This window comes from Mandrillus leucophaeus, unplaced genomic scaffold, assembly GCF_000951045.1.
Source record: "Mandrillus leucophaeus isolate KB7577 unplaced genomic scaffold, Mleu.le_1.0 Scaffold217, whole genome shotgun sequence".
Classification (NCBI taxonomy): Eukaryota; Metazoa; Chordata; class Mammalia; order Primates; family Cercopithecidae; genus Mandrillus; species Mandrillus leucophaeus.
The window spans coordinates 2,486,428-2,498,147 of record NW_012102221.1 but is presented as its reverse complement, the minus strand read 5'-3'; the positions used below and the strand labels follow the sequence as shown (position 1 = coordinate 2,498,147).

At 43.8% G+C, this 11,720-nt stretch overlaps 1 protein-coding gene across 1 annotated transcript in view; it reads left to right on the top strand.

Moving 5' to 3' along the window:
• The window catches only part of F11 (coagulation factor XI), a 28,337-nt gene extending 18,444 nt beyond the window's left edge, over positions 1–9,893 (top strand). The window contains exons 8-15 of the mRNA XM_011980779.1: positions 224–333; positions 433–595; positions 684–790; positions 5,113–5,281; positions 6,757–6,932; positions 7,534–7,629; positions 8,816–8,955; positions 9,532–9,893. Of these exons, the coding sequence (XP_011836169.1) occupies positions 224–333; positions 433–595; positions 684–790; positions 5,113–5,281; positions 6,757–6,932; positions 7,534–7,629; positions 8,816–8,955; positions 9,532–9,693 (1,123 nt within the window). The 3' untranslated portion in view covers positions 9,694–9,893. The remainder of the gene's footprint in view (positions 1–223; positions 334–432; positions 596–683; positions 791–5,112; positions 5,282–6,756; positions 6,933–7,533; positions 7,630–8,815; positions 8,956–9,531) is intronic.
• The last annotated feature ends 1,827 nt before the right edge of the window (positions 9,894–11,720 follow it).

Sequence of the window (11,720 nt, the reverse complement as noted above, 5' to 3'; positions counted from 1 at the left end):
GTGGTTTATGGGTGTGACTCCGTGGTTTATGAGTGTGACTCCGTGGTTTATGGGTGTGACTCCATGGTTTATGAGTGTGACTCCATGGTTTACAAATAGTACTTTCAAAATAGGAAAATCTTCACAATTAAGTGCCAGCATGAGCTGACTTTACTTTCTCTAGGTGCTGTAAAAATGTTTTTACGTGTCTGATATATTTCTACTTCCCTTTTGTTTTTGTTAGAAATCTTTGTCTCCTTAAAACATCTGAGAGTGGATTACCCAGTACACGCATTAAAAAGAACAAAGCTCTTTCTGGTTTCAGTCTCCAAAGCTGCAGGCACAGCATCCCAGGTAAACTGAGTTCTGCATTCTGGCTGAGCGTGACCAGCCCCGAGGAGGCTGATGCATGCTGAGGGAGGGTCTCGCTCTGACATGTGGTCTGCTGTCTAGTGTTCTGCCATTCTTCATTTTACCATGACACTGATTTCTTGGGAGAAGAACTGGATATTGTTGCTGTGAAAGGTCACGAGGCCTGCCAGAAACTGTGCACCAATGCCGTCCGCTGCCAGTTTTTTACCTATGCCCCAGCTCAAGCATCTTGCAACGAAGGGAAGTAAGCCATGTGAAGCGCCATGCAGATACCCTTGTCTCGTCTGCCTGTGAGGCGCATTACGTTTATACCGTTTTGTTTCCAACTGCAGGGGCAAATGTTACTTAAAGCTTTCTTCAAATGGATCTCCAACTAAAATACTTCGCGGGAGAGGAGGCATCTCTGGATACACATTAAGGCTGTGTAAAATGGATAATGGTGAGTATAATGTCACTTGAAAAAATACAGCTGAAGGAATTATTCCATACAGAATCCATCACAACCAAGACTGTCAGGTCCAGCCGCAGAGGGGAGAATGTTCATGAAATAAACACATTTTGCCATTTCCCGTTATTTTCACTCCTATCACCCAAGCTGACCGTGTTTTAAAGGTAAATACTGGGGCTTGACCAAACTGTACATTGCCTAGTATTAACTAAATATATGTTTTAATTTGACACATTTATACACCTGGCATTTCTGTTTTCTTTCTTTCTTTCTTTCTTTCTTTCTTTCTTTCTTTCTTTCTTTCTTTCTTTCTTTCTTTCTTTCTTTCTTTCTTTCTTTCTTTCTATCTTTCTTTCTTTCTTTTTTTGAGACAGCGTCTCACTCTGTTGTCCAGGCTGGAGTGCAGTGATGTGGTCAGTGTTTACTGCAGCCTCTGCCTTGAACTCCTGGACTCCAACAATCCTCCCACCTTAGCTCCCTGAGTAGTTTGGGCTACAGGTGTGCACCACAACAGCCGGCTAATTTTTTGTAGAGATGGGGTCTTGCCATGTTGCCCAGGATGCTCTTGAACTCCTGGGCTAAAGCGATCCTCCCGCTTTGGTGTCCCAAAGTTCTGGGATTACAGGTTTGAGCTGCTGTACCCAGCCACAACTGGCATTTCATAATGAGACCCAGACTCTGCCAACACTCCTGTGATCAAGGCCAGTAATCTTTCCTATTATCCTTTGTAAGGGAAATATCGATCAATACTTTGGTTAGTCAAATTACTCATTTTCTTCTTAAAAATGTGTATCTATTCAAGAAATACTGGCACACCTCCTTTTTAGAGGTCTTTATTCAGATTCCATGCAGGGTTCCGGAGACTTAGGAATTGGCATAGGTTAAGGTAAAACTTTACTAACAACAATGAGTGTGGTAGGGTGGAAATAAGAGTGTTTATATTATACAAGACCTATGATAACATAAAAGTTGCAAGAAAAATCCGACCAGCAGTGTTTCCATCCCAGTGGCCAATTTCTGAGTATAGTCACAAGAGATGGTTTGTAGGCAAACAGAATTGTTCCAAGGGACAAAATCCCCAACAGGAAAGAACGCACCACAAGCACTACTGCCTAAATTACCGTCATAACTTAGGATGGCTTTACTATATACTGATTTACAGAAGCTGCATGTTCTTAGACTGTTTACTGCTAAATGTCCAATATTCCAATACACTATAAGATGCAACTGAGATTTAATGAATAAAATGCAAGTGATAATAATGCTTTGTCATAGTTTTAGAAGCACAAAAACCTTTCCTGTCAGATTATCTGCTGTACTGAGAAGGCGAGTCAATCCTTCATTTCTGAGAACTTGTTTTGTAGAACATAAAGATGTCATATTGGCCGGGCGCGGTGGCTCAAGCCTGTAATCCCAGCACTTTGGGAGGCCGAGACGGGCGGATCACGAGCTCAGGAGATCGAGACCATCCTGGCTAACGCGGCGAAACCCCGTCTCTACTAAAAAAATACAAAAAACTAGCCGGGCGAGGTGGCGGCGCCTGTAGTTCCAGCTACTCGGGAGGCTGAGGCAGGAGAATGGCGGGAACCCGGGAGGCGGAGCTTGCAGTGAGCTGAGATCGCGCCACTGCACTCCAGCCTGGGCGACAGAGCGAGACTCCGTCTCAAAACAAAAAAAAAAAGATGTCATATTGCCTCCAACACTGATACCCTAACTAGTAAACTGCGTCGTCCTAGAGCTCAGAGGCGCTCCGATGAGAATCTTTGGATGGCTCAAGCCTCCTTAAAAAGCAAGTCGATTAAGTCGTATCCCATACATTCTGTTTTCCTCACCATAAATTTCCCTAAGACAAGAAGGAGCATTCAGCACCATTCTGTTGTGTTTCTTCTACTTCTGAGCATTAGAAGGGATGCTTAGCGGATGTTGTTGTTAAGTAATGTTGACATGGTTTAAAATATGGGAACGAGCACGTATACCTTAATACATTGCAGATTGCGTTTCCCCCCTTCCTTCTTCATTATGGTTTTCTCGTTGGATTTACAGACTCTGGCCCTGTAGAAGTTACAGAATATACCAGATAAAGATTGATAGCTGCAGGAGAAAATGTAAGATAAAGGAAAATAAAGTCTTATGTCTTTTCAGTGCACCTTTGGAGGGAGTGAATTAGATAACTAGGTTTTGCTGCACTGTAGTTGATGGAATAACTCCCTAATGTGAAAGGGAATTGTTGATGGTGTCTTGTCTGCCATTGGTCTACAGTGTAACTTAACTTTCTGAAGATAGATAGCAGCACCACGAAAACAAACATTTCCTAACACAAAATATGATTCTAAACACGTATTTTCAGCCTTTCATTTAAACTGAGAATCAAAATAGGATGAACATCAAGGCCTCTCACCTGTGCTTAATAGGGTCTTGACTGAATTATTTCTAACATACACTAGTTACTGCTTACCTATTAATTTTCCTAAAATTTACCTTTATGACACTTCCCATCTTGCAAACTATAAAGGCTTCCGAGAAATTCCAGAATAGAGGACCCTCCAAAACAAATTTTCACCCTACCAGCTCTAAAATGAGAGCCTCTGTTCAGGCTTCCAAAGACACATCCTGCTCGTTCTCACCTCAGTTGCTGTTAGCTGCTGTTTCCTTCCAAACTCCTTCTCTCTTCCTCTCCTTCTATTTGAAATCCGCGCCAGAATTATACGCTCATTTTCCTACCATGGAAAAAAAGGCCTAGCAAGGTTGTTTTATACCCACAAAACTAGTGAGTGGATCTTCTAGGATCCGGCTTCTCATCAGTGATTCTTCTGTTAACTTAGACTCCTCCCTTAGCTTGGGACACGGAGCCTCTCTGAGCACCTGAGCCTGGTTATTCTAAGTGTGATCTGGGCACGGCACATTGGCATCGCCCAGGAGGTTATTAGAATTTCAGGACCCACACAGACGTTACGGAGTCAGGATCTGCAATTTAAAAGCTATGCAGGCAACCCATAGGCACATAAAAGTATGAGTTGCATAGGTGTGTGCGTGTGTGTGCATGTGTCTAGAATACTGCTGTCTACGAACCCCGACTCCCATGCCATCTGTGTTCCGTGTGTGCGTGTGTGTGTGTGCGTGTGTGTGTGCATGTGTGTGTTCGTGTGTGTGTCTAGAATACTGTCTACGAACCCCGACTCCCATGCCATCTGTGTTCCGTGTGTGCGTGTGTGTGTGCATGTGTGTGTTCGTGTGTGTGTCTAGAATACTGTCTACGAACCCCCACTCCCATGCCATCTGTGTTCCGTGTGTGAGTGTGTGTGCATGTGTGTGCACATAAGTGTGCATGTGTGCGATTGTGTGCATGCACGTGAGTGCGATTGTGTGCATGTGTGTGCGTGTGTGTGTGCGTGTGTGTGCGCATGTGTGCGTGTGTGTGTCTAGAATACTGCTGTCTATGAACACCCCACTCCCATGCCATCTGTGTTCCGTGTGTGTGTGTGTGTCTAGAGTATGAACACCCCACTCCCATGCCATCTGGGTTCCATGGCAGGCTGGGTCAAGGTTCCAGCCTGGAGGATGGGTTCTTGTGTTGGGCATCCAGTAAGTAGAAAGAGAGGGAACTGTTCTTTCTAGGCAGCCACAAGAGTAAAGAAACACAGGATGAACCTAAGTCAAAGTCCCTGAAAAGTACCAAGGACCCCAGAGAATCCCAAACTGTCAACAAGGCCAAAGGTCAGAAGAAGTTCGCAGATCAGTCTTACTTTGGACGTGGATGGAGCAGGAGTGACTGGGAGTCATGGTCAGCAGAGTCACGGGAACAGGGCAGGAACTGGACAATGGCTGCAGCCTGAGGGCAAGGTGCTCGCCTTTTCTTTCTAAGAGTAGTTCTCAAACGCCAGCAGGGCTGGTTTAAACACAGAGGGCTGAGCTTCCAGGCTGGAGTTTCTCATTCACTGGATCTGAGGTGGGGCTGAAGAATGTGCATTTCTGACAAGTTCCCAGGTGACACTGTTGGTCTGGAGACTGCACTTGACAACCACTGGTTTAAAAGAAACATTCGCGTTATCATTTGAAGAAGGGTAAGACAGCCTTGTAGTACCACACAGGAGGGCCGCATCCTTTGGGGTGTGTAATTACAAGATGAATTAGTTACTTCCATTTTTCATGTGCATGTTTTGCTTTGGCAACTTGATTATAAAGTCTCTGTAACTCAGGGTCATGATAAACTGTTGACTTGAGGGAAGGTTTTCTTCTTCTTGTTCCTGAAAGAGCATAATTACTGGTGGAAAGGAAGATGTAGGAAGCTGCTCATCGCAATGCTTCTGTTGCAGAGTGTACCACCAAAATCAAGCCCAGGATCGTTGGAGGAACTGCATCTGTTCGTGGTGAGTGGCCGTGGCAGGTGACTCTGCACACCACCTCACCCACTCAGAGACACCTGTGTGGAGGCTCCATCATTGGAAACCAGTGGATATTAACGGCCGCTCACTGTTTCTATGGGTCAGTACCATGGCTGCTTTTATTAGTTCATCTTGTTCACACATTTATAAAAAATATTACTAGCATATTAGGAAATACTTTATTCAATTAAATTGTCTTATTTGCAAAATTAATTAATTCCTTCAGTGGTAAAAAAGGCAGAAAGGAAGAGTCCCTCATGGTCTCCCAGCATCAGAACAGGTGCAGGTACACGGCCGCTTGACTGCCTGCAATTCTGCTTCCCGTTTAACGACATCGACATCCACATCCCCAGGGGCCTTCATGTTATTCCCTGCAAGAGCATACCTCCTTCCCTGTGTGCCTCGCTCTGTGCGCTGCGCCCAGAACTAAACTCACAGAGGATTTACCACTCTCTGAATCAAATTTCTAATATGTGTGTGTGCGTGTGTGCATGTGTGCATGTGTGTGTGTGTGTTTACATACCGAAAGAGGCCAGGTGTGGTGGTTCATGCCTGTAATCCCAGCACTTTGGGTGGCTGAGGTGGGAGGATCACTTGATGCCAGGAGTCTGAGGTCAGCCTGGGCAACATAGTGAGACCCTGTCTCTAAAAATTATTTATAAACGAGTCAGGCCTGGTGGTTTGTGCACCTGTAGCACCAGCTGCTCAGAAGGCTGAGGTAGGAGGATCGCTTGAGCCCAGGAGTTCAAGGGTTCAGTGAGTTACTACAGCGCCACTGCGCTCCAGCGTGAGCAACAGAGCGAGACCCTATCTCTAAGTAAATAAATAAAATACAGGAAGAGTTCAGTATGCATCTGCAAACTGGGTTCCTTACTTAGGTCACTTTCAGCATTGGCCAAACATAAAGGCTCCAGCTGGGGGTATATATATTCCAGGGAAGTTAAGTCAGCCAAACTTTCTGTTTGCTACTTTAGTATCCTCCGAGTTGTTTCCAGACACAGTTTTTTGTGCTTTTTAGTTTTAGTTTTCTTTTTTAATCAGTCTGCAGCACACTCATATTAAACTCAAGAACACATGTGAAATCAAGAGTTCCTGTTACCTGTCACATGTGGGAATGGAGTAGCAGAAAGGCCGCCTGAGTTTCTCAGTGTCACAGCTAGTCACTGGCGAGGGAGAGACTAAGTTCAGTAATCTTCGTGTGTGTGTGTGCTTGTGTGGGTGTGTGTGCCTGTGTGTGCACGTGTGTGCCTGTGTGTGCCTGTGTGTGCCTGTGTGTGTGTGTGCCTGTGTGTGTGTGTGCCTGTGTGTGCGTGTGTGTGCCTGTGTCTGCTTGTGTGTGTGTGTGTTGGAGCATGGAGGGAGTGCTCATTCATTTTTTGTGTATAATGGATTTTCTTTATAGGGTGAATATGTTTTTTATCCTGAAAAATCTTAGGAAAAAAATCACTTTTTTCCACCTAAATGTCCGTCATTGGCAGAAAATATTAGTAATAGTTAAATAGTCACACACTTCACAATGTCTGGGAATTATTTTCAGTAAAGGAAATTTCTTTTCCTCTGCTGTTTGCTCCTTAGGGTAGAGTCACCTAAGATTTTGCGTGTCTACATTGGCATTTTAAATCAATCTGAAATAAAAGAGGATACATCTTTCTTTGGGGTTCAAGAAATAATAATCCATGATCAATATAAAATGGCAGAAAGTGGCTATGATATTGCCTTGTTGAAACTGGAAACCACAGTGAATTACACAGGTATGGAGAATTTTATCCGGAAAGTTATCTCCAATGGTGAACTGGATAAGATGTTTAACGCGGCTAGATTTACGACCTGAGCCTGCCAGTCTCTCCGTGTGTTATCATCATGGAAGCGAGAGGGCCTGGAACACGAGCCATTCATTCTGTTAAGGCTGACACACGTTCCTGGCGATTGAAACTTATTTTGGGAATGTGGGTGAAGAGATACGTTCTCCTGAGGCTTCTTCAGGTGCATAGAATGACACAGTTTCATAATACATTGGAATAGTAAAGATAATTTGGTCTAAAGATAATTTAGTAAAGATAATTTAGGGATGAAGGATTGAAGGTTAGGACAATTAAGCAACTTGTGCAGGATCACAAACTGAGTTGGATGAGGAGTTAGTGGCCGGGTGGGGCTTGTCTCTCTCTCGCCCCCTCATCCTGGCACTTGCGCGATATCATGCTGAACCTGAGGGAGGAAAATATACGACAACAAGGCAAAAATGAATATAGTAAACAAAGAAAACACAGATAATGTACAGTGGAAGAAGAGTCTCTTCTGGAAAAGAGGATCTATTTTGCATCTCATATTTAAACCATGATTTTTTACATTTAGATTCTCAACGACCCATATGTCTGCCTTCAAAAGGTGATAGAAATGTGATATACACTGACTGCTGGGTGACTGGATGGGGGTACAGAAAATTAAGAGGTAAAAATGATGTTATATGTGCTCCAGCCTAGAAATGAAGAACGGAAACCTTTCTGCCCTGTCAAGTCATGTAGCTGAAGCACAATCGAGTCACACTACTCAGTTGCAGGAAGCGGATTAATACCGATGGAAAGAAAAGTCACCCAAGTGAGGCTGGTGCCTCGTCTGTTTGATTGGAAATTTTAAATGTGACTACATCTCTTTAAAGACTAATTATATTTAATGAAGTTTAATGTGAAGCCTAGCACTTTTCAGTAAATGTTCTAGCCTGCTATCCAATTACTTTCTCTGGGAAGTCATTCCAGTTAGAGTCATAATTAATTTTGGAACTTAATTAACATTAGCAAAATGGTACATGCAATAGTGGGAATAATGTCTTCTTCATACTTGTAATTATAAAAGGTCCGTGAAGTAAATCTAACATTTTTTCCTTCTAGATTTTTATATAGGCATGATTGTTGTTGTTGTTGTTGTTGTTGTTGTTGTTGAGATAGAGTCTCGCTCTGTCGCCCTGGCTGGAGCCCAGGCTGGAGCACGATCTCAGCTCACTGCAAGCTCTGCCTTCCAGTTCAAGCAATTCTCCTGCCTCAGTCTCCCAAGTAGCTGGGATTACAGGTGCCCACCACCACCCCAAGCTAATTTTTTGTATTTTTAGTAGAGACAGGTTTTCACCATGTTAGCCAGGATGGTCTCGATCTCCTGACCTTGTGATCCGCCTGCCTCGGCCTCCCAAAGCGCTGGGATTACAGGCGTGAGCCACCATGCCCGGCCGTGATTTTTGTTTTAAATATATGTGGCCGGGCGCGGTGGCTCACACCTGTAATCCCAGCGCTTTGAGAGGCCAAGGTAGGTGGATCACTTGAGGTCAGGAGTTCAAGACCGGCCTGCCCAACACGGTGAAACTCCATCTCAACTAAAAATACAGACATTAGCCGGGCATAATGGCAGGTGCCTGTACATCCCATGTACTCGGGAGGCTGAGGCAGGAGAATTGCTTGAACCTGGGAGGCGGAGGTTGCAGTGAGCCGAGATCATGCCACTGCACTCCAGCCTGGGCAACAGAAAGAGACTCCGTCTCAATTAAAAAAAAAGTGTGTGTGTGTATGTGTGTGTGTGTATATATGTATATACGTTTATATGTATTGTATATGGTTATTCCACAAATAAACCAAAAAATTTTTTTCAGACAAAATACAGAATACTCTCCAGAAAGCCAAGATCCCCTTAGTGACCAATGAAGAGTGCCAGAAGAGATACAGAGGACATAAAATAACCCATAAGATGATCTGCGCCGGCTACAGGGAAGGAGGGAAGGATGCTTGCAAGGTAACGCAATGTTCTTAGCCAATGGAATATACACAAATCGGAATGCTTAATGCATTTTTTTTGAAACAGAGTCTTGCTCTGTCACCCAGGCTAGAGTGCAGTGGTGTGATCTCTGCTCACTGCAACCTCCACCTCCAGGTTCAAGTGATTCTCCAGCCTCAGCCTCCTGAGTAGCTGGGATTATAGGCGTGCGCCACCACGCCTGGCTAATTTATTTTGTATTTTTAGTAGAGACGGGGTTTCACCATGTTGGCCAGGATGGTCTCGATCTCTTGACCTCGTGATCCACCCGCCTTGGCCTCCCAAAGTGCTGGGATTACAGGTGTGAGCCACCGTGCCCGGCCGCTTAATGCATTTTGAAAAGCAGTCTTCTGCCAATGAGCAGGGAACACAGTGTATTTGCTTGACTTGGCAAAAATGAGGAGACTGACTAGATGAACGCAAGCACCCGGGTTCTCTGCAGTATATTAAGAGTCCAAGACAGCATTTACACAAAATCAGCCTGAGCAAGATGTGCTGAAGACGGGAAGCGTCTGAGTTGATCTGTGCACCTTTTCTTGTCTCCCCTTGTTCTAGGGAGATTCGGGAGGCCCTCTGTCCTGCAAACACAACGAGATCTGGCATCTGGTGGGCATCACGAGCTGGGGCGAAGGCTGTGCTCAAAGGGAGCGGCCAGGCGTTTACACCAACGTGGTCGAGTACGTGGACTGGATTCTGGAGAAAACTCAAGCAGCGTGAACGGGTTCCCAGGGGCCACTGCAGTCCCTGAAGGACAGAGGATTTGCTGGGAGAGGGTGTTGAGCTCATTGTGCCAGCATGCTTCCTCCACAGTAACACGCTGGAGGGGCTTGGTGTTGGTAGGAAAACGCCAGAAGAAAACAAACTGTCACAAGCTGTTATGTCCAAAACTCCCGTTCTATCATCATTGTAGTTTGTTTCAGCATCCAGTGTCTTTGTTTCTGATCATGCTTCTAAGGAGTCTAAGAATTACCATAAGGCAATATTTCTGACGATTACTATATAGGCAGATATACCAGAAAATAACCAAGTAGTGGCAGCAGGGATCAGGTAGAAGAACTGATAAAAGAAACCACCATAAATAGATTTGTTCAATGAACAATGAAAACTGGAAGAAAGGAGAACAAAGACAGTCTTCACCATTTTGCAGGAATCTACACTCTGCCTGTGTGAACACATTTCTTTGTAAAGAAAGAATTTGATTGCATTTAATGGCAGACTTTCAGAATAGTCAGGAATTCGTGTCATTTCCATTTTAAAACATATGTTTAAAAAAATCAGTTTGAGTAGACAAAGGTAAGAGTGAATGTGAAGATACCAGAATTTCTGTATGGAAGAGGATGACAAGCAGCAATGTACCTAGAAGTGGTACCTTAGGACCAATCTTAAAGATACACTTTCCTGAAAAATGATTTGTGATGGATCGTATATTTATTTAAAATGTCTTGGGAGGGAAAGGCTGATGGCGATAGGGAGGCAAGCTGAAGCCTCCATAAGACAAGCTGCTACTGTGACTGTGGCCCCCAAAGAGCTACACCGCATATTTATTTGACAAAAGTCACCATTGACTACATCCATACTACGGAGAAAAAACAACTTGGGCACAAATGGATGGTTACAGTAAAGTCTTCAGCAAGCAGCTCCCTGTATTCTAAGTACTGGGCTTTTCTGTTTGGTGCAAATATTTATCTCATTATTGCTGTGATCTAGTCCAGTAACCTAGAATTTGGTTTGTCACCACATAGCTTTCAACCTGTGCCAACAATTATACAATTCATCAAGTGTGAATTTTTTTTTTTTTTTTTTTTTGAGACGAAGTCTCACTCTGTTGCCCAGGCTGGAGTGCAGTGGTGTAACCTCGACTCACTGTAACCTACACCTCCTGGGTTCAAGCGATTGTCCTGCCTCAGTCTCCCAAGTAGCTGAGACTACAGGCACATGCCACCATGCCCAGCTAATTTTTATATTTTTAGTAGAGACGTGGTTTCACTATGTTGGCCAGGCTGGTCTTGAACTCCTGACCTTGTGATCCACCCACCTCAGCCTCTCAAAGTGCTGGGATTACAGGCGTGAGTCACTGCACCTGGCCTTGGAAAATATTTATTGAGCACAGTAATGTGAGAGCATCATGCTGAGCTTTGAGGATACAGTGGTGAGCAAACAGATATGTCCTGGCTTCATGAAGCTTATACTATAGCTAACATGAACAACAAAATAAAATAATCACACAAAATATAGAAGTTCAAGCTGAAATGAGCGGCTGCACCAGATTCTATGAGATGAGAAAGGACATTTTTCACAAAGTTCAAAGACTGGGGATACAAAGGAATTTGTCCTGAGAAAGACAAAACAAAAACAACAACAAACAAAAAACCCAAAAGAGCAAAATGACGGTAGGGCATAACGGGGCCAGACCCAAAATGCGGACAGGTTCAAACAAAATTGGAACTAAAAATCAGAGTGCCTTCAAGAGTAGCAAACGATATTATCTTGTTACCTGCTAATTACCTTAGTAGACTGGAAGCAACACTTCACACAAAAGAGGGTTGGGATGTAATTTCTGATAAGAAGAGGTGTTTCTGTAAAGTCTTTCCTGAGAACATATTATTTGAGAAAAACACATATTGTTGTTTTTAGCATTTCACTTTGTATAATGTCTTAATTTTTGAAGAGCTGGTATATGCCCATGATTTAATGAAAATACTGTAAGATATAAAATATACAATGAGAAGATTTCCTCTTCTGTG